Raw genomic sequence first — 23,649 nt, forward strand, 5'->3', positions numbered from 1 at the left:
AAATAAACAGAACCATTCATGTATCCAGCAGGTATACCTGTACAGATGTGGAGTACGGTTTGTAAAACCATGGCCATTTCAGTGGACTGTGGAGAACTTAATATCCATGTAGAGAAACAGTGACCAAGCACATCAACTGTCCCCTTAAGTGTTGTTGGGCCAGCAGAGTGGGAGGTGATTGAGACTGGGGTTCTCTCCAGCACAAAGCCACTGAGGCATTTGATCAACTCTTTGAGGATATGCAGAGCCCTCTGGATCATTTGTCTGTGGGCCACAAACAGGTAGTTGCTTTGTGTTCTCCAGAGCACCTCTGAGAACCTGGAAGGCAAAAGAAGGCATGGAAATCAGATCGTCTTCATGATATGTTCTCAGACCTCCTGAACTTAGAGTCCTGTGGGGGAAATTAAAAGAAGTCAAATAGTCACAATATACCACAATTATAAACTATAATAGTTCTCTAAAGGAAAAAATGGAGAGTGCGGTGACTTTAAAAGGGGGACGTCGATTTAGATCAGGTATATGGAGAGAGCTTCTTTGAGAAAATAGCGATTAAATAGACCTGAAAATTGAGGAGTTAACTAGAAAGTGTAGGGAAGCAAGTGCCAAGCAGAGGAATACCATATGGGAAATAGTGAGTATGAAAAGGGCTTTATTACCTTTGAAGAAATGAAGGAAGTGTGGTTGGAATGTTGTGAGGGTAGAGAAAATGACATGAAAGAAAGTCTTGAAAAAAAAGTACGATTATTTTCCCTTCCCTGAATTGCTCTAGTCCCCCAGAGAGAGTAGATACAAAGGCATTTGTGTGGTGTTTGTCTTTGGGGTAGAGACAGAATGGAGTTGGGTCAAATAGAAATACCAGTTTAAAATACTTTCAAATAGCTATTGATAAAACTGAAGCAAAGTCTTCCTTTGTGTTTTCTGCCTTTGGTTCTTGATGATGAAAAGAAATTCAAATCTAATCAAAATATTGAGGAAGTTTGCTGAGATTGCATTCTCATGCTTTTTACTTCTGGAATAGTAGAGTTGGAGTTGTGAGTCCTGGAAAGGGAGGTTCTCCCAAATGTTAGTGCATGAACCAAATCCTGCATTCATATAAAATACTAATCAACATCACTATGTTTATAGTAGGTTGGGTGCAGGTAATTTGAAGATAGTTATTGCAAGGGGATGGTGAGAGAACAAATAAATGCAGACAGAGGGCCTGGGTCCTGGTGCAAATGATCATGCATCAATCCATCTAATATTTGTTGCACATCAGTCTGTGAAAGAGTCTATACTATATGGCCTTGTGGGGGATCTAGAGAAGACACCATTCTTGTTTTTGAGAAGGCTGCAGTTTTCCAGAGGAGACATGAGAACACAGCGGCGAAACATTAAGTCATGGTAAAGAGCATGGATTCTGGAACTAGACTTGCTGGGCTACTCCTCTTATTAACTGTATGATCTTAGACATGCTGTTTAGCCTTTCTGTTCCTTAGTTTCATCACTTGTAAAAGAGGGATAATATGAGTACCTACTTCATAAGGTTGTGTGATGAGGATTAAAATGGGTAAATCCATGTGGAGTGCTTAAAATAGTCCCTGCATACAGGTTTTATGAGTGATGTTGTTATTTTCATTAAAATACAGATCAACTTACGGTTAATGACAAGTGAGTAAAAAATATTCTAGTCATCTAGAGGAGGAATAGATTACTGTGGGCTGTGCAAGACCTTGGTCTTAAAACCTAGGCAGGAAGAGAAGAGGCAGAATAATGATAATTATTGTGGGGCTAAAATAATGATAATTAGGATGGCTAACATTTACTAAGGGCTTGTTGTGAGCTCGGCAGTGTGTTACTATTTTCTAAGCTTAATCTAATTTAATCTTCTTTAATCTTCCTAACTCCACAAGGTAGGCACCCTTATTATTACCATTTTAAAGAGTAAGAAACAGGTATAGAAGAGAGTAATTTGTCTATGGTCATGTGTTAAATGATGGGAATGGGATTTGAGCCTAAACAGGCTAACCTCAGAGTCCCAAGGTTCTTAGATATTGCACTATACTGTTGTCATTCGGGAATAAGAATGGCCTAGAGGTAGGTGTATTCAAGGCAGGGTTACGTGGTAGCCTCACTGCCAGGCTTAGGACTTGGGTCCAGTAACCAGTGATCAAGAGTACAGGCTCTGGAGTCAGCTGCCTGGGTTGAATTCCTGTTCCACTACTTGCCATTGCTGTATGTTTGGGCTGATTATTAATCTTCCTAAATCTCTCTCCCTCTCTCTCTCTCTGTCTCTCTTTTTTTTTTTTTTTTATTAAATTTATTTATTTTTATTTTTGGCTGCCTTGGGTCTTTGTTGCTGCACACGGGCTTTCTCGGCAAGAAAGTTGCGGCGAGCAGGGGCTACACTTCATTGCGGTTCGCCGGCTTCTCATTGGGTGGCTTCTCTTGTTGCAGAGCATGGGCTCTAGGCGCGCGGGCTTCGGTATTTGTGGCACTCGGGCTCAGTAGTTGTGGCTCGCGGGCTCTAGAGCGCAGGCTCAGTAGTTGTGGTGCACGGGCTTAGTTGCTCCGCGGCATGTGGGATCTTCCTGGACCAGGGCTCGAACCCGTGTGCCCTGCACTGGCAGGCGGATTCCTAACCACTGCGCCACCAGGGAAGTCCTGTCGCTCTTTTTTTTTTAATCTACAAAGTGGAAACAATAATACCACTTCTGGGTTTATGAGGATTAAATGAGACAGTGCACATAGGATACTTTCTTAGAGCCCAGATATCATTCAAGACTTCTTTTTTTTTTTTTTAACTTTTGGGTTTTATTTATTTATTTATTTATTTATTTTATGGCTGTGTTGGGTCTTCGTTTCTGTACGAGGGCTTTCTCTAGTTGCAGCAAGTGGGGTCCACTCTTCATCGCAGTGTGCGGGCCTCTCATTATCGCGGCCTCTTTTGTTGCGGAGCACAGGCTCCAGACGCGCAGGCTCAGTAATTGTGGCTCACGGGCCTAGTTGCTCCGCGGCATGTGGGATCTTCCCAGACCAGGGCTCGAACCCGTGTCCCCTGCATTGGCAGGCAGATTCTCAACCACTGCGCCACCAAGGAAGCCCAAGACTTCTTTTTTTCTTTTTTTTTTTTTAAGCAAGGGAGAGGTTAGGTTTAGTATTTGGTTTTGGTTTTTTAGCCAGGGTCAGCAAAACCGTTTAGGTGTTTTCTGTAATCAAGCTCATAAGAAGTGATAAGGACCATGAACTCCTAAGATAGTAGCATTGAGGTATTACTAGAATGAGGGGATAGAGTAGATCATGATGGTGATAGATTTGATGGCAGGGTTGTGCTAAAATTCCTTCCACTGAATGGGAGAATCATGATGCTATTGAATGTGAGGGAGTCAGCAGAGGGAAAACCAGTTTGGTGTAGTGTTGAAATGTTTGAAGATCCATAGAGTTTGATATGTCCTTACCTCTTATCTGAGAGGAAGTTCCTAATGGGCAGTTGGAATTGTGGCTAGGGAGTTTGGGAAAAGAGTCTGGAGATGGAGGTACACATCTCTTGCGAGTCATCTTTAGAGAGTGGAGGGAAAAGAAAATGAAAAGCCATTAATAAGTAAGTTTTGTCAGGAACCAGAAAGAAAAAGAGGACATGGCAGCGGAGATGCAGGTGAGTGAAGGACTGGGGGTGTGTCTGTGGCTACGGAGGCGCAAGGAAAGAAGCTTTAAGAAAGAATAGTCAGCACCATCAGATATCACAGGGTTATTGAGAAGTCCTTGATGGAATAGAGATGCATGTGGCCCTCTTGTCAAGTACATGATCATAGTAATTTCTATTGTTATCCTAATTCTAGGCCTTAATATTTTAATGAAGTAGTAGAAGCAGAACAAAGCAATCTGGCCGCAGTGAACAAGTGTTATTTTATAAGCAGTAAGAATAATCCTGCCTCCGTAGCAGAGCCAACCATCATCGGTTTTGTTTCCCTCCAGTCTTTATTCATTTGAATCTTTTTTTTGTGGGAGTGTAATAATAGCAGAGATACAGTTTTCCATTCTCTTTCCTCCCAAGTTTCTGCTTAATTTTCATATTTTTTAAGTGGCTGCCTAACCTACTGCTGCACCATAATTGACTTGCTTGTTGGTCATGTAGGCTATTATAAATAATGCTTCTGTTAATATATCCTTTTGTGTGTGTTTTTTCTTTCATAGTATTTTCTTTAGGATAAATTTGCAGCAGAAGCTTAACCAGAGTTAAAAGAAATGAAAATCTTAATGACTCCGGATTTGATATCACATGGCTTCCCAAAGCAATTTTCTTTATGAAGTTTATGCTAATTTGGACATCTGCAGCACATTTTCCAAGTCAGATAAATGGTACATTACAGTTGTGGACTTACCTTTTCGCCTACGTGTTTGGAATATAATGGACCCCTGCAGAAGCCAGGAACCACATTGATATGAATCTTGTACATGAAGCATTTAAACCTTTTCCTCTTGGGTCTCATCGGTCAAGTCCTGGGTGTTCTTTGACATCATCTTCTGTCATTCTCTGCCTTACCTTCTCTGGCCACACTGACTCCTTTGCTATTCCTTGAGGTAAACTAAGGCTTCTCAGGGGCTTAGTACTTCCGTTTGTCTAAAACCATCTTCCCCCAAATTTCTGAATGGACCACTCCTCTCTTCCCTTAGACAGACCTCTGCTCAAATGACACCTTCACAGAGAGATCTTTCTTGACTTCCTCATCTCATACAGCAGCCCCTCTACCCTCTTACTCCCTGTACCTCTTACCCTCATTTTCTTTTTCCTCAAAGTACCTATTTTATCACAACCTGAAAAAAATTATATGTGTTTTTCTGCTTTCCAGATTGGAATGTAGGTTTTATGAGAACAGGGTTTTTTATGTTTTGTTCACTGCTCTGTACTCAGTACCTTGCATACCTGCATCAACGGCTAGCCCTCAGATATTTGTTAAATGGATGAATTTTATCTTTGCAAATGATGAGCTCATTACTTGTAGAGTCCATCAAATTTTAGAGCTGCCCTAAAGATCGTCTCATTCTAATTCAACCTTTATTTTAACCTAAGACTCAAAGAGGTGATGTGTCTTTTCCTAGGAGCACACAGCTCTTATTAGACAGACTTGAACTGGGAAGACTAATAGTTTATACTATTTTACCTGGTGAATTACCAAGAAAATAATTTTTGTTTTGCTAGGGTGTATGATTTGTGGGAAAGGAAGATAGGTTTAAACTATATAATCTGATAAATTATGCTGTTATTTATAGGGCTGGATTTTATATAAAAATTAGCAACTTAAGCTATATGACCCATGGCACACTTTCATAGCTATTTAAAAATGAAAGTGATCCTTGACTTTTTCCTGAATTCTTCTATTCTGTTGGCCACACTGACATAGCTGGGGTATTTCCAAAGAGCTGGTTTAGGCTGAGGCTATAGGTCTGAGCTGCCCTTTAGCTATAGCTTAACCATGGGATTTTGCCTCTGGGGTGATACCACACCATTTCTGGACATGAGTGCACTGCTTTGTAGGGGAGTTCTTTGACTACAAGGATCAGAGGGTTCTCTTGTGCTACTTCAAATTGGGGAAGTAGTTATGAGTGACAAGGAAAGCCCAAAAATAGGAGCTGTGACACAACCAGGTGTCATGGAGACTGTGCTAGGGGGTGGCAGGCTGCAAGGATTTGAACAGTGGGAGCTATTAATCCTTCATTGTAATGTTCCACATTATCATGACTCAGCTCGTCTCTGCATGTGTGCTCCTCTCTGTTTGTGCTTCCAGTGGGCAAATTGTTTTCATATTTCTAGTTGGAGTCCAGAGAGAGGGAATCTGATTGGTTCAGTTCATCTTTTAACCCCTTGCTGTGACATAGGCCATCCTAATTGTAGTGGCCTTAGAATCCTTGACTGCTTAATACAAAATAAAAAAAGCAAATGGTTTTTAGTTCTGCTTCCTCGAGCATGGGACTGGGAATGTGGCAGCTAGGAAGGTAAGTTGGGCAGGGCAAACTTTTATGATGGTAGATGTGCTTAGCGTCACCTCCCTCATTGCCTCCTGGGAGAATAGCCCATGTCCAAAGTTGCTGTTACCGGAGCTACAAAAAAAAAATGTCTACCTACCCTGAGCCTTCTACCCCTGCCTGGCTCTGAACCAAGCAGCGGCTCCTGATACTGCCAACAGTCTTACCTCTTGTGGTGGGGCTGGGGCCAGGGAGAGGAGCTGGCATCTCCTGGGCAGTGAGCGCAGCTGCACTGTACCACTGTTGGCAGAGACCTCTGGGGCAAAGGCAGGGACAGTAGCCAGCTGCAGATGTTGGACAGGCGATTGGCCACATGGCTCTGAAGCTGTGTTAAGTCAATGGGGCTGGCATCCTCAGCCCATATGGAAGCCAGCTTCAGCCCTAGCAATTCAGGTGCACAGCCAGGTGGATCGAACAGTAACAGTCATGCATATTTATGCGAGAGTGACCCATGCCTTGCGCTCTGATGATTCCCGCCCACCTTGAGTAAAGCGTGTACTTCTAAGTGGCTGTTTCTACTGGTGATCACGTATTTCCTCTGCACTGGTCAGGCTGACTTGACTGCTAGTCCTTGTGACCAAGGTCATGCAGGCATGGAAGTTTATACAATACCAGCATGGTTTGTGAACCTGGCATAAGCCGGGCCACAGGGGATTCAGATTGACTTTGAGCTGACCAGCTAAGGAGATGCTGTTTGAAGAACAGGAAAGGGGACTCCACTTGAAATGGGCAAAATAGGTCATTGTGAAGCTGCAGTGGGCTGGATTCACAGCACCTCTTTCCTTTTTCCTTCAGTTTGTCTAAATCTGGCTTTGGAAAGGAAAGTTTTCAAGCTTCACATTTTTTTCCCCTTGTAGCGTAACTTGGATGAAAATAAGTCAGTGTTGTTTTAGGCCCAGATTCCAAGTTTTTCCACCTTCTGAGTTATATAAACTGATCGCGTTGGGAACCTAATGGAGCTTTAGCATGTACTTAACCTTTTGCAGTTTGTAAGCTTTTGAGTAACACTTGGCCTTTTTTTTTTAAATGCAGGTCCTGGCTTATAGTACTCATACTCTTTGGTGAATTATGAATCCTATATTTTAATATTTGATTGATTGAAGTTTTTGTTCTCCAGATGGATTTTCTCATAAAAACATGGAAACTGCATTGCAGAGCAGCAAGAGTGGACTTTTTGTTCTGTTTTGTCCTGTTTTGAAGAGATGGAGCAGCATCCTATTGTTGCTTTTAAAAGCTCAGCACACCCTCAGTTTAAACTGTTCTATTAAACATTTCTCTCTTTTGCGTTATATTAAAGAGGAACTGTTAGAGTTAGTGTTTGATTTCAAAGCATTAATAGTTTGAGGGACTGTATAAAACGGAACGGGCAGAAGGAATGTACAGGCCACAGGACAAAGCTGAGCAGCCACTTAAATAACAGAGACAGCTTGTACTGTGTCACAGCAGTACTTGTTGTGCTATCCCCAGGCAGAGGTACTGGAAAGGGGGGGATGCTTGTTTAGTTCAGAGAAGCCGAAACCACCCCCGATGAGAACTTTCTTTTGAAGAGAGTAAAATTCAGGAACTGAAATGCCAGCTGCAAATTTGGTAGGCTGAGGCAGAGAGAATGTTTTAGAAGAGGGCGTAGCTTGGGGCAGGACTTGCTGGCAGGAATTGGATAGGGCTAAGGCTATGAGCAAGTGAGACCAAGAGAGGATGTATCATTTGGAAGAGTTCAGAATGGGAAGCTGACTGAGAGGATCTGGTGAAACATTTTGAAAGCTGAGAGCAAAGACTTGGGTTGTCTTTCAAAATAGAACGGGATAGCCTTCGTCTTGAGACGGGGAAATGGTGACGCCAAGAAAACCCACTGGCAACAGCATTAAGAACTCATCAGAGGAGTGTTAAAGTGCAAGGAGGAGAAATTAGATTGTCAGAGTTCAGGCAATCTACAAGCAGGGCTGGACTAAAGCTTCATCTTCAGGGAAGCGTCTACTGGGTTAAAATGTAGAATTTGCCAATTGTCTGATGCTGCATGAGGCAGAGCAACAAGCAGTGGGGCAAGAACTAGATATTTGTGGACTCAGACATGGGCGCCAGCAGTTACCAGCTAGACGACCTTGAGCAAGTGATCTAATCCCTGAACCTCAGTTTACTCATCTGAGTTAATACTACTCATTGTTATTAAAAGGATTATGTGAGACGTTGTACATATGCACCAGCACTTAGGCTTCATAGAGGTTAAATAATATTAGTGTCCTTCCCCCTGATGAAAATACGTTGTTCAGTAAAATAAAACTGCCCAACTAGTTTGACCAGTTCCTTCCCACACCCCCAGTCTGATCTCAGTTTTCTTGGTCAGGTGCTTGTTAGAACTGACTGTGACTAGAACTGACAGATTTGGCAGACTTCACAAGGACCTCTTTATATAGGGAATGTGTGGTTACGTAAACAGAGCAGACTTTAAGCCCAAATGCCCCAGGTCACTGCCCTGGACTGCAGGACTTTACTAAAAACACAGGAAGTAGACTGCCAGTTTTCAACTCTGAGGTGGTTCTACCCATCAGACTTGTTTTCTTGTCCATTCTCACCTTCCCCCACCCCTGCCTGCCAAGCAACGAGCCCACCAAGAAACAGTCACTAGTGTAATAGAAAACACGAAACAGGCTTGAGCCAAAATGCTTGAGCCTCAGCTCTTTGTAGTAAATATAGTCAAAGAAATATGTTTGGTTCTGAAACCAAGGGGAATGTTTAGGCATCCATGGACAGTACCTGCTGAGCCATCTCTACATCTTAATTAGGCTAAATCCTTCCCTTGGAATGTCCTTCTCCAATTTTTCACCTAAGATCTGGCTCCTGTGCCACCACCAACAGAAAGTCTTCCCTGATTTCTCTATCCATGTCTTCTTCACGGAAAGATCTGTCTTCCTTCTATGAAATCCAACTTTTAAAAATACGTTTAGAAAATACTTCTAAGGGTCCTGAATGCATTGTTCCTAAATTAGAGTTCTCTTTATACTTATTCTTCATGACCTTCATGTACTGGTTTATAAATTTCTTGAGAACAAGGACTTGCTCGTGTCAGAATTCCCCTGCATTGCCTAGGGTGCATAATAAGTGTTCAGTCAGTCTTGGAGATCAGAGGTTCTCATCCAAGAGGAGAATGAATAAGGAATCCAGTTCAGAGACTTACTGTGTTCTCCAGGCAGCAGACAGGGGGTTGATGAGCTACTTCATCTCTTGCCGCCTGCTACCCCCAATCCTATACTCTGAACTAATGCACTCTACTCACTGTTTTCCAAATAAGCCGATCTTTGGCCCTTTGTGAAGCCTTGGCCTGTGCTCTTTCATGAACTTGGATTGCCCTTGCTTCCTAGAAAAGCAGTTATCCTCCAGCCCAGATGTGGCCTTTACTGTATGACTTTTCCTGATGTTTGGGCACCTGTGCTCCATTTGTCTCTCACCAGTGTTTTATAGGCTATAACCCCAACTAGCACTTTTCTTGTTGTTTCTTAGTCACTTATTTACAGGCTGAGTTTTTCCAGGGCAGGGTTCTTTCTTGACTTATTCACCTTTGTAGCTTCAGTGCCTAGTATCCTGCCTTGTACCTCCTAAACATTTTTGGTTCTATTGAATTGAATCCAAAGGTAAAGACTCCTGAGGCAAACCAGGTAAGTCCTCTGACCTGAAAGCCAAGGTCAGGGAGAATGTTTGGAACAGACTTCCTGTGCCAAAAATGTCTGAACTCATTCAGCTCTGGCTGGAGAGGTGCCCTTCAGGTCTCTCTAGGAAGGTCACAGGAAATCGGGGAGCCTGGATTCTGTGCAAGGAGCGATCTCTCTCTCTGTCCAGACCTTGGATTCTTCCTTCTGGGGCTGACCTCCTGTCATCAGAAACCAGCCCTCCCTTGTCAGTCACCATTTTATGAATGCAGCCATAGCTCAGGGCACAGCTCTACAAGTTGGAATTGTTTTTCCATTGTAGTTGCTACTTAAAACATATAAATCACTAAGAGCATTAGTTGATTTTAAGAACTATTAGGTCTTTCAGAAGACCACACAGCTCTTTCAAGAATGAGAGAGTATATTACCCTCTTCTCCAGAGAGACCTGTGGTTTCGATTTTTTTCCACAAATTTTTATTTTGAAAAATTTCGGGCTTCCCTGGTGGTGCAGTGGTTGAGAATCTGCCTGCCAATGCAGGGGACACGGGTTCGAGCCCTGGTCTGGGAAGATCCCACATGCCATGGAGCAACTAGGCCCATGAGCCACAATTACTGAGCCTGCGCGTCTGGAGCCTGTGCTCCGCAACAGGAGAGGCCACGATAGTGAGAGGCCCATGCACCGCGATGAAGAGTGGCCCCCGCTTGCCACAACTAGAGAAAGCCCTTGCACAGAAACGAAGACCCAGCACAGCCATAAATAAATAAATAAATAAATAAATAAATAAAATTTAAAAAAAAAAAAATTTCAAAATGTACAGTAAAGTTGTAAGAATAGTACAGTGAATGCCTATACTGCCTTCCTCTAGATTCACCAGTTGTTAGCATTTTGCCACATTTGCTTTCTGGTTTTTTTTTGTCAGTATGTGTATATATACATAGATATTTTTTGATAAATCGTTTGAGAGTAAGTTGTAGACATTAAGACCCCTCACTCCTAAATGATTCACCATATGTTTTCTGAGAACAAGAAGTATCCAGGTTATTCTAGTAATGTCCTTTAGAGCTTTTTTTTTTTTTTAAATCCAAGATCCAGTCAAAGTCTAGCCATACATTTAGTTGTCATGTCTCTTTAGTCTCCTTTACTTTAGATACTTTCCTAGGCTTTTTGTCTTTTGTATCATTTGAAGAGTTCCTGCCGGATGTTTTATAGACTGTCACTTAATTTGGAATGATAGGTTTGTTTCCTCATAATGAGATTCAGGGGAAACACTCTTAGCAGATGACATGCTGCACCGGGAAGGACATAATATGAGAGGCACATGATGTCAGTTTGCCCTGTTGTTGGTGATGTTCAGTGCGATCATTTGGCTATGGTGCTGTCTGCCGGATTTCTCCACTGTGAAAGTACCTTTTTCTCCCTTTGCAAATACTTATTCATCTTCAAAGTGATACCTTAAGATAGCATGAATATCTTGTATCCCCTCCCAGATTTACCCAATGGTTTTAGCAACCATTGAAGATTCTTGCTTAAGCTGATGATTACTGTGATGATGATGTTCATTTTATTAAAGTCTAATTTAGTGAGATCTGCTCTTTAACTCCCTCAAGAGCCTTCATTCTAAATATACAACTTAAAAATACATTGAAAACAATAAGCATCTTTACTAAATATGATAATTCAATTGTCCTAAATAAACTAAAACTAAACTTCTGATTATTTTGAAATTCATCATTTCAGCTCTTCCTAATATAGTTGTTTTTTTTTTTTTGAGCTGAGATTATTTGGTTTTATAAGCTCTTCTTTTTTTTTTTTTTTTTAAGAAGCTTATTTATTTATTTATTTATTTTTGGCTGTGTTGGGTCTTTGTTTCTGTGCGAGGGCTTTCTCTAGTTGTGGCAAGCGGGGGCCACTCTTCATCGCGGTGCGCGGGCCTCTCGCTATCGTGGCCTCTCTTGTTGTGGAGCACAGGCTCCAGCTGCGCAGGCTCAGTAATTGTGGCTCACAGGCCTAGTTGCTCCGCAGCACGTGGGATCTTCCCAGACCAGGGTCCGAACCTGTGTCCCCTGCATTAGCAGGCAGATTCTCAACCACTGCGCCACCAGGGAAGCCCTATAAGCTCTTCTTAATATAGTTTTTGTGGGCTTTAGAGCAAATATATCTGCGTAGACCTTAAATTGTAGGACTAAAGCACAGGTGACCACTTCATGCCACTAAACCACTGTCAAATGATCACTGTCACAAAAGTGACAATAAATAATAAATAGGCAAGTACTTATTTGCTAGTGATATTGAAAACTTTATCTCATCATTTTTAGGTGAGACAGTATAAGTTAGTGGATAAAAAATGAGGGCTCTGGAAGCTGACCTAAATTTCAATCCCAAATTTAATCTCTAGGTTTTAATCTGAGGTATCCCTTAACCTCTCAGAGCTTCAGTTTCCTCATCTGTAAAATGGTAATAATAACAACTGTATTTACCTCATAGAATTACTGTGAGGTAAAGTGTTTATTATTGGCAAAGTGTGTAGCACATTGTAAGCACTTAGTAACTGGTGTTTCTGGTGGTGAAGTTGGTGGTGACTGTTATTTGTACTAGGGATCAAGTATAAAAAAATTATAACATGAAAAATTTTGTATTTAAGAGCTCAGGAAGCTTTGTTTTTGAAAGGTAGCCAAGAACATTTTGGAGGTTGTTATACTCAATGTGTTTTGGGTATTAAGAGAAAAAAAAATCTTTAATTAAATTTATCCTTCAAAAACTTGGCCAAATAAAATGGAATTATCCCAATTAAGTCCCCTTTCTCACTCCATACCTCTTTTTTTTTTTTTTTAATAAAGTCTCTTTATTCGTTTTTTTTTTTTATATTAATTAATTAATTAATTTATGGTTGTGTTGGGTCTTCGTTTCTGTGCGAGGGCTTCCTCTAGTTGCGGCAAGTGGGGTCCACTCTTCATCGCGGTGCGCGGGCCTCTCACTATCGTGGCCTCTCTTGTTGGGGAGCACAGGCTCCAGACGCGCAGGCTCAGCAATTGTGGCTCACGGGCCTAGTCGCTCCACGGCATGTGGGATCTTCCCAGACCAGGGCTCGAACCCGTGTCCCCTGCATTGGCAGGCAGATTCTCAACCACTGCGCCACCAGGGAAGCCCTCCATACCTCTTTACTCCAGAGAAGTACATTGGTCAGTTCAGGCTTGTCCAAAAATCCCTCACTGTTCTACCCTTCCTTCCCAACCTATTTGGCACCAGTGGGAAAGCAAGCAGCTTCCTGCCACCCATTCTGCCCATAACCCAGGGTGGTGATGGTGACCATGCCAAGAGTTCCTACTGCTTCCCCAGAGCCCCTATTTCCACCTACAGACTGGCTCTGAGTTGAGGGCCTCCCATAGCTCACCACACTTCTTAGGTACTTGGGTAAGAAGGTCATCATTTCTGAAACTTGAGTTTTAAAATCCGGTTATCTCTTGGCTGGCTCAGAGGGCAAGGGAAAACAGAGGGAGTTTATAATTTTGGGGCCAAGTTTTTTTTATACCTTTCAAACTAACAGAAGAACCCTGCCATCATAGTGACAGTTTGAGGAGCTTGATTTATAGGTATAATAGGCTTTTATTTAAAGAATGTATGAAAATCAGCAAATAGTACCACATCGGATAATTTTCTCTCCTAATAGAACTTGCTAATGATATATGAAAGCAAATATTCAGTCACTTTATTGATTATTTACAGTAATATTTATTTAGCCTGTCATTCAAAAAACTGTTTTCCTTTAGTATCTAGATTACTTCCCTTTATTCACCAAATGCTTGCAAATGCAAAGAAGAAAGTTTATCTCATTCATCTGAACTCTAATTTTTATAATGAGACCATATGCAAAACAATTTAATTTTACATTATCACAAAAATAATTGAAAATGCAATAAAAGAAAAATTGACACTTGCATGATATCCTAGTTTTCAAAGCACCTTACATGTATCATCTCACAACCTTCATCTCTGTAAGGTAATCTTCATTTTACAGATAAAAGAGCCAAGACTCAGAAACTTTTTTTTTTTTAAATTTTTATTGGAGTAGAGTTGACTTACAATGTTATGTTAGTTTCTGCTGTACAGAAAAGTGAATCAGTTATCCATATACATATATCCACTCCTTTTTACATTCTTTTCCCATGTAGGCCATTAAGACTCAGAAACTTTAACATTCAAGTCCATGATTCCACCACTTACTGGGTGGTAGAACAATCACCATCAAACAAGTCGCTTAATCACTCTTGAAGTTTCTTTAACTGTAAAACAGAATTTAAAATAGTGACTACCTCAGAGTGTGTGTGAAGATGAAACGAGTTAATACACATAAGGCACTTAGAAACAGTGCTTGGTGCATAGTAGATGCTCAATAAATGTTAGCTATTAGCTGTTATTACTACACAGCCAATAAGTGTTAGGACTAGGACCCAAATCCAGGCATTTTGACTCCTAGTCCAGAACTCTTTCTGTAGTACCATGTAGAATTTGCCTTTTAGTAAATCATTGACTTAATGTCCATCTCACATTGACCTTGTTATTCTTGAAGGGATCTTTTTCTACTTTGTTTACTTTGACCTCGAATTTCTGAAAATCAAAAGGGAAATGTCTTTGAAGTTTTCTTCCCTCCTGATTTTTTTTTAATCCTCTGATTTCTGTTGTTGTCTGGGTTTGGTTGACCTTGAGATATCAGAAGGTGTTTTAGTAGGTGAACGTATCATGAAGTTGTTTTCGTGGGTGTGTTGGGGTCTCTGGTGAATTTTGTTTTGGTTGAAAGGCCTGAGGTAGGAGGCAGGGTTGAAGGAAATGGTTGGACTTGAGTTACACCCCTTATCTGTGGTGCTAAGAGAATGTTGGTGTTACTGAGAGTAGCAGCTTGCTGATTAGGGAGGAGAGATGATTTGTTGTAAAAGAGCCATTCTGAAGAAATTGGCCCATTCCCTGGGAAAGGAAAAGAAGTTGTAGATATTTTTCTTGGTAATAATATTTGTAGCAGGCTTTTACTTGTGACTCCCAGTTGTTTTTACTCTGTCTACTGCCAATGTTGTCATTTATGGCTGTGAGACAGGCCTGAGTGAAAAATCTGTGTGATTTTGTGGTAGCTACTCAGCTGCTATGGGGATGCCCTCCCTTTCCTCTGATGCCCACGTTGAACACAGTGTGGGATTTGATGTGGAAGATTGTAAGAGGTGGGCAGCAATGTGCAGGAAAGGTGCAGCCAGCTCGGTGGCCTTGCAGAGGCAAGGAGCTAGAGAGAACCCCAGCTCACTGAGCTGCCCCATCCCCAGGCCTTTTTGATGTGCCTGCGCGTACTGTACACAGACAGGGCCCTCTCCAAGAACAAGATATTCAGCGTGCCTCTGAGGACCTTTGTGGAAGATTTGCACCAAGATTTAACTTGGTGAGGCAGGAGGTTTGAGAGGACATGCTGAGACCTCCTCTTTGTGATCTTTGCATTTTTTAACCCACTGACCTCTAATATTCTCTTTGGCAAGTGTAATTAATGTTCTCACATTAAATGAAAACATTGAACTTTTAATAGATTCGCTGGGGCTTGGTAATCGTTTGATACTATTTCGAAAAGAGAGAGGGTATGAAGAAATGATGTATTATCCTTTCTAGTTTTGCGGTTAAGTTTTATTGTTCTTGCCTGGCCATCTGCTGAATCCTTTGACCCATTTGGCCTGGGAGCAAAGCCCAGAAAACAGCTCTGGGTCCTGCCATCTAGGCAGCCTCCGTCTTGTAGCTCCATACCCGTTCCTGTGGGCTTGGTGCTTTCCCCTGTGTGTTGGCTTCTGCCTGTTGCATTGGCCACTCCTGGTGTGCTGCATAATGGTTGATCTTTTTCCTACTCTGTTTGCTTGGATGCTCTGTATAGTAGACGAGGAGCTGGGGAAAAAGGATAAAGAGTACCCGTTATTCACTGTCCACTGCCACTGTCATCACGTGCTGCCCAGGACTCCAGAGAGCTTTGCTTCTAGGCCAGTTGATGAGCATCTTTGTTTGATGTGTGAGAAGCTTCTGAACACGGGGGTTCTTATCCTTCTTCACCACTTACATCTTCCTGGCACACAGTGCGCCAGGGGAGAGCCTTATTGGTGATGGTTTCCTTTGAGGTCAGTAGCAGGACTGGGAGTGGAGGTGACAGCTGAGAGACTTAGCAGAGCTGAAGGGATTGTAGAGAGGTTGAACAGCTGAATACTCAGGTTTAGACTAGCTCATCCTGGGCCTTTGCTCAGCTGCCATTCATGAATGCCAGTGTGGCAGCAAGTGCCACAGTTGGCCCCTTGAACATCTATTGTCCTCTTTGACGTCTTTGCTGATTCTCTCAAGTCAGATTCCTTGCTTGTCTGGGCTCCCATAGTACTTTTTATTTCCGTTTATCTCCCTCAGCTTTGTAGCGAGAAGTTAATTGTCTAAAAGCCTGTTTCTTCTATCACATAAGTCTCTGGACAGCTGGAACCTAGTCTCGTTCATCTCAGTTTTCCTCATAATCCATAGATTGTGTCTCGTTTGTAACAGTTGCTCAGTAAATCTTACTGAATTGAACTGAACAAAGCTGGCTGTGTCCGTGGACGTCCTGCAGCTCGTGTCCACGCTCACAGATCATGTATTCAGCCATGAGACAGGAGAATATCCTTGAAGAAACAGAGCATCACCATCAGATATATAAAGACAAATTAGCCTATTGTTGAGCTTTTTTTTTTGGACAACTTTTGTTGAGATATAATTCACAGTTCACCCATTTAAAATGTACGGTTCAGTGGTTTCCAGTATGTTCACAGTTATGCAATCACCACCACAATCAATTTTAGAAGATTTTCATCATCCCCAAAAGAAACACTGTACCTATTCCCTCCACTCCCCCAGCCCTAGGCAACCACTAATCTATTTTTTGTCTCTCTAGATTTGCCTATTCTGGACATTCCATATAATATGCGGTATTTTGTGCCTGGCTCCTTTCAGTTAGCATAATGTTTTCAGGGTACATCCATGTTGCAGCATGTGTCAAGCCTAGAGCTTGGTGGAAGTTGGAGGGCAGGTGACGCTTGTTTCCTGAGCCGTTGTGGCTCAGGCCATTGGTGAGTCTGCCTGCTCTCATTAAAGATGACCAAACCTACTTAATGGAAATTCCATAGATGTGTTCTGAACTTGCTCCCCTGAGTAATTATGGAAATTAATCAAAGTAAAGTCTATGAGTACCTAATACAGTGCCTGTAATACCCAATACAAGGTAAAGTCTGTGAGTACCTAACACATGAGGGTCTCAATGACTCTTACTTCCCTGTGTCCCACTTCAAGTTCTTAGATTTTTAGTAAGAATTTGCCAAAGTGAAACAATAGGTAAATTTTTAATTGGTACTTTGAGTTTAATTTACTGATTCCTCCCCCCACCCTTTTGTTTTTGTCCTCCCCAAGGCTATGCCTTTCTGCTGTTCCAGGAGGAGAGCTCAGTACAAGCTTTGATAGATGCCTGCCTAGAAGAAGACGGGAAACTGTACCTGTGCGTGTCAAGCCCCACCATCAAGGATAAACCGGTGAGTAATATGCAGCCAGCTGTTGCTTTTCCAGAGCACGTATGCAATTGGAATAGCTGATCGCCTTCTCCTTGTCATGGGAATGCTGAAACTAGGATCCTCTTACCCGGGGTGACCTTGCTACGCAGTAGCGCTGGACTGCTGTTGATGGGAAGCTAATAACAAATTACTCAGTATTTTGCTTTATACCTTTGGGACCACATGTAAACAAATGTGCCCTTGTCTTTCACTTTATGGCTCTTTTATGCTAATTCCTATTCAGAAACTCTGAATTGAAGTAAATAATGCTCTTAGTGGTTTTGGCAGCTGGTTTCTGTCATTATTTCAGATCAAGGGCAGGAGTAATTTATTTATTTTTTTAAAAAAGGTCATAATCATCAATGTTTATATGCCTTTGAATGCAAAGCATTGTGCTGGGTGGTACCCACAGCTGGCTAAATAGAGCCTTCTGGGCCAGGAGCTTATAATCTAAAATGGGATAGCTTCAAATAGGGCAGTGGAGGGGAAGGACAGAGAACATGGACCCAAAATCATAAATAATGTACACTTCTACAGAATTTATGGTTAAGTTTGTGGTTTCTGAGCCAAAGAGTGTAAGTCACTAGGTAACAGAGGAAGACCGCATCCTTTCTCCTGGCAGAGGGGCTATCAGTGGAGAAGGGGCAAGAATGTTTAGAGCGAAGAAAAAACTTGGTTAACATGGCAGAAGTAAAGATCCTTAGGTGGTTGGGAGGGGGGTGAGTTTGTGTGTCAAGACTTGATGCTAGGAGTGGGAAATAGAGTAAAAATTAGTGGTGTGGACTAAGGGACCAAGGCAGGTATCTGTCATGGGGCCTACAGCATCCCCTTACACCAGAGGTGTTGGGCTTGGTTGACAGCCAGGTTTATTCTCAGAAATGTGTATGGGGAAAGAGTTGTGGTCAGATGTAAAGTTCCCAGTTTGAGTCTTGACTCTAGCATTTAAATATCTACTTGACTCTGAATAAGTCACATAATCCTTGCTGCAACTTGGCTTCCTCACCTATAAAATGAGAAGAATAATGGTTCCTCTCTGGGATGTTGAGAGGCTCAGATAAGAACAAAATGAATGTGAAAGCATTTGGTGAGGTCGGGTACTTGCACAAATGGTGCTATTAGTTCTACATAGTGCTAGAGGATTCAGGAGAGCAGGGTTAGAGCTTATCTACCTAGTAACATCTTTTGAAAAGAATGGTGGCATCTAGAACAGGGTTTACAATTGGTTGCAAAAAAATGGTGCTGGGACTTGGCTACCTATAAGTGGGAGATTACAGTATGTAAAGCAGAAGAGGGAGTTACTAAAGAATGGGGATCCTGAGTCATGGTACAATAATTGATGCAGAGGAAGAGGCAAGGATTTTAGCAAGTTTGAAAGTATCACTATAATTTTTCAATATCTGGGGCTATTGCCCAATTTTTATAACAGCAGTTAACAGCATTGGATAGGGTAGCTATACAGGTAGCTATTTGGAAAACAGCAGAAAATAGCAGGCTGGGAAAAAGAGTAGGGAGGCTTTGTTAACTTTCCTCTTAATTTAAACAGTGTAGAGAGGCTGTGTGTTAAGAGGGAGACATGGGGACTGACTAGAGTGGGAGTGTGCAGTGTTTCCTCTGAAAAAATAATAAGAAAGCTGCAATAACTTCTACATCTCTTTGGAGTAATATGAAATTAGACAGACTGAGCCCAGTTTGGCGGGGTCAGATGTCAGAGGAAAATGGTCAACCTCCAGAGAGTCTCTGCCACTGACACATCAGTGGGAGTGGGAGTGAGCTCAAAAGGGTTAAGGTGGGGTTGGTCATGCACTGTAGGAGAGGATTTGAAATATGTTCGTATCTGTAAACCGACAGAGGGGTAGAGGTACATACTGAGATAGTTACACTCAGAGTAGATTAAGAAGCTGTTGAATTGAGGGGAGGAGTCTGGAGGTCAGCAGATGGGGCTTGTGTACCTTGGAAGGGCCATGTCACTGGCTGTGTGGGAGGAGGTGGGTCATATGTTCTGTCAGGGCAAGCTCACACCAGGGCTGGACGTCTTGTGAGAGGGGATGAGCAGTGGTGGTTGCAGGCGGAGGTGGTATGGAGGCAACACCAGTACTGTTGAGTGTTTTCACTCCAAACATGTGTATTACCCTTGGCTTGAAGGACTTTTGAAATTAATTAGTGTAATTATCTGTTTCGGAAATGTTTATAGGGGAAACTAACTTTCATTGTTTGTGTTTCTACAAATTTCTGCCTTATTGCAGTTTCCATTTTCTGAGCTCAAGTGAAGCAGTTTTATTGGAGCTTGGTGAATTCTGAATGGTGGCTGCTGATCACGTATTTCTTTGACCCAGGCATACTCAGAATTTCCAGCATAAACAATTTAAATAAAACTTAGGATGGGAAACATAGAAGTCCCCAAATACCTGTAATTCTAATGAACTGGATCCCATTTTGGGTTCTGGCTCTTTTTGGCTCTATTTTTGAAACCTTCTCTTTCTTGGCTTCAGCTCCACATCTTCCACTCCCAGCCTCATTTGGCCACACTTCCCTACCAGGTTTCGGTACATTCCACCTCATTTTGGATGCTCCCACAGACAGTGAGAGCTGGGTTGAACCTTTGGGAGTAAATAAGGACTTGGGCAATAGCTCAAGGTAAAGTCAGCCTCTAGAGCTCATTCACCAAACCTTCTGAGCTGTGGCTCTTTCTGGCTTTTTCTACTTCTTAGCTTGGCTACCTTTCAGGATCTTAGTGCCCTCATTCTGTTGTTTAGTTCTCTCCAATCCTCCCTGAATTTCTCCTTGGAAATATACACCATATTCTAAAGTGACTTCACAGATTTTCTGTCCTTTGCCCTCTCCCTTTCCCCCAAATCAACCCCCCACTCCCTTTGTGTGGATTAGGTTAATCACATGGTTTTCCTAATACAGCGCCTGATAGAAAGGTTCCCTCTCACTTATCCTTTCTAAGATCATGTTTGTTTTTTAACTCAAATGAATCCATACTTAGTGGATTTCAGGTAGTTATATTTTTGGTCAGTGATTACCTTTCATTAGATGACTCCACTCAGACTATTCTATATATAGGTCTGATCCTGAAAGATGGCAAAAGAAACTGTATTTATGGCCTGATTAATTGACCCCCCCCAGTCTTTTTTTTTTTATAACTTTTATTGACATATAGTTGATTTACAATGTTGTGTTGGTTTCAGATGTACAACAAAGTGAATCAGTTATACATATACATATATCCACTCTTTTTTAGATTCTTTTCCCATGTAAGCCATTACAGGGTATTGAGTAGAGGACCCCTCAGTCTTAAAGAATGAAAGACAAATTGGCAAGAGTAGGAATAATTGCAAAGCCTCTAGATCTGTGATTTTTTTTTCCCCCTCCTCCAACAAGAGGAGTTCCATAGCTCAGATGTCCCAGGCGTCCCAGAGGATAGCTATGTTCTTGTCCATGCTTTCAGTAAAGCAGGCAGCCATTGTGACAGTGGTCCCTCTTGTTAAGGGAACTCTACTTTTTGAATGTATAAATAAGCTGAACCTGAAGGTTCAAGACAGCGGACTGATAGATGAGGAAACCTAAGAGGGTCTAACAGATTGAGGGGCTGAAAAGAGTAACCTTGAAAAGGAGGTGAGGAAGGAGATGTTATGGTTCTTAACTTCTAGAACACTTTGGCCAGAGATGTGGGATAGCAAACACCTTGAAAGGAGTATCAGAAAAGTTTCCTAATTCCTCCTCCTTACAATTTATAGCACAATCACAATTTATAAATATTCTAAAACATGACAGATTGACTTTGCTATATATTTTTAAACTGTCTTACTGAACTGAAGTGTCTTATGTAAGGTGAATTCTTTAGGTTATTGCTCAGGTCATCCACTTAAAACTAGAAAGACAAAAATTAAAAAAAAAAAAAAATTGTGGAAAAAAAAAGGAAGCTGGAAATAGAGGCTGGTTTAATTCTTTAATTTTTAAATCTGTCTAATCTGTCTGTCATTCCAGTGTCTCCTACCCCCATTTATATATCAGAGGAACCTCTAGCATTTTTCATCACTTTTTTTAGTTACAAAAATAGGCTGGATCGTTTTGCCTAGGATTTAAGCTCTCTCCAGCCCACATACAGCTTTTAAAAATGCTGTGCCTTCCTTTCTTCCTTCAAACCACATTTGAGTGCCTACTATGTGCAAGGCTTTAGTATTGGTTACTATGAATCAGAACTTATTTTGAACCAGACATAAAATCCTGTGTTCAAAAACTTAATAATATAATGAATAGATAAAACAAGTGTATAAATAGACAAATCTGTAGAGCCTGGTTCATAAGAGGTTCTCAAATATTTGTCAAATTAAGAAAAATAACAGGGGCTTCCCTGGTGGCGCAGGGGTTGAGAATCTGCCTGCTAATGCAGGGGACACGGGTTCGAGCCCTGGTCTGGGAGGATCCCACATGCCGCGGAGCAACTAAGCCCGTGAGCCACAACTACTGAGCCTGCGCGTCTGGAGCCTGTGCCCCGCAGCAAGAGAGGCCGCGGTGGTGAGAGGCCCGCGCACCGCGATGAAGAGTGGCCCCCGCTTGCCACAACTAGAGAAAGCCCTCGCACAGAAACGAAGACCAAACACAGCCATAAATAAACAAATAAATAAAATAAAAATAAATAAAATTAAAAAAAAAAAAAAAAAAAAAAAAAAAGAAAAATAACAAATACAACGAGGTAAGATGTAGATTAAGCACTTTGGACAGTTTATACATACAAGGAGTGATGAAAGAAAGCTTCTTGGATGAAGTGTCATTTAAACGAGGTCTTGAAGGATGAAGAGAGTTTGGAGATTGGCCAGAAGTATGGAGGTGTGGGGGAATAGACATTTTGGAGAAAGGCAACAGTGTGAACACAGAAATGAGAAATTGTGTGGTATGAATGCAGAACACTTAGGATGGAACACAAATATATGAAAGGGAGTAGAGGGAAATTAAATTGGGAAAGACAGGTAGGGGCTTGTAGGGCAGTCTTGATTGATGGCCTCAGTCCTTGGGTTTGTGGTATATTTACTCAAACTCTTTCATTCCCCACCTGCTACCCACTAAGACAATAACTATAATTTTATCTTGGCTCAATCAAATCTGGTTTTGTGTCATATCCCACCTTGGAAATCTTTAGCACTTCTAGTCTTCTTGATTTATTTATTTGTTGCTTGGTCTAAATTCATGCTTTGGGCACCTCCCATCTTAAGAATTTCTCCAAAGAAAGAATTCCTCCTTTAAAATGAGAGCAGTACCTCCTATTCATAATAAGTCTTATTTTTTTTTCTCCATGAATCTCTGATTTTGCAAATGGGTCCAGAGTTTCTTAATGCTTGAGTCTTTGGAAGCTGTTATTCCTTTCTAGGGAGGTCTAAAAGATGCTGCAGTTCCAGTGTACAAAATGGTAACCAGGGGACTAAATAGCCAATACCATCCCCTAAGGGATCATAGTCAGTGTTTTCCAAAGTGTGTTCTGAAGAAGGCTTGTCTCATCAAAACACTGGTCTCTTGAGAGGATCATTGACAGAAGGTTTGCTCTTAATAATAATAGGTGTCCCTTATTGAGCACTTACTTTGTACATTTTATATCCATTTTCTCCTTTAATTAAAGATTCCATAGCCAAGAACATTTGGGAAACATTGATATATGAAAGTTCTGAGGAGTTTTGCAATAAATAAATGTGTGTAATATTGTTTAATCCAGCATGTTATGTACCTCTTTGGGGATTATACTTGTGAAGATTCTGGTGGAATTAGTATTGCATGAAGCTCACTCAAAGAATAGGCTTCTTCCCAGGAAAAACTTAGGTAACGGGAACTTTTATGTGTACATCCCTCTCAAGAGTTTGAGTGATCGGCATGCCAGTGACAACATCCTTGCCCTAGCGCCATGGAACTGAAAATACACATTTATGTAGACATTGGACAAAATTGTCTGGTTGCGGTGCAAGAGTGCCTGAGGCTATGAACCTAGAAGTTAAAATAGCCAGTTTCATTGCCAAATCACATTTGAGCTTTTCTAACTGCTAGTTTTGTTTAGTAGCTTTAAGAAGAGTCTATGGGTCATTTCTTAATGTGTTGAAAATGGGCCAAATGAGATTGGAAAGAAGAGAGAGGTTAATCATTCACAAATAAAAATGCGTTTTGGCTTTTCCAGGAGACTCTTGGGAAGCAGAGCTGGTGGCCAGTAGCCTGGAGGACAGGGAGCCTTGCAGGCACACAGCCTCGTTGCAGTGGAAAGAGTGTCTGTAGACTCGGGGTCAGATAAACCTGGGTTTTGGTCCTGAGTTGACGTCACACTTCTGAGTCTTAGTTTCCTTGTTTTTAAAGTAGAGATAATTTTTACAGCATAACAGTTACGGTGAGTTTAAATGTGACAGTGTATGTAAAATGCCTAGCACAGTGGTGCAGTGTAGGTGCTCA

At 41.6% G+C, this 23,649-nt stretch overlaps 1 protein-coding gene across 8 annotated transcripts in view; it reads left to right on the forward strand.

The window, feature by feature from the left end:
- CPEB3 (cytoplasmic polyadenylation element binding protein 3) overlaps positions 1 to 23,649 on the forward strand; it is a 205,746-nt gene that overhangs the window by 115,677 nt on the left and 66,420 nt on the right. For all 8 annotated transcript variants that reach the window (XM_059900380.1, XM_059900373.1, XM_059900374.1 and 5 more), the window contains one exon: positions 17,084 to 17,202. In XM_059900380.1, the coding sequence (XP_059756363.1) occupies positions 17,084 to 17,202 (119 nt within the window). The remainder of the gene's footprint in view (positions 1 to 17,083; positions 17,203 to 23,649) is intronic.

Source organism: Balaenoptera ricei, chromosome 16 (genome assembly GCF_028023285.1).
Source record: "Balaenoptera ricei isolate mBalRic1 chromosome 16, mBalRic1.hap2, whole genome shotgun sequence".
Classification (NCBI taxonomy): Eukaryota; Metazoa; Chordata; class Mammalia; order Artiodactyla; family Balaenopteridae; genus Balaenoptera; species Balaenoptera ricei.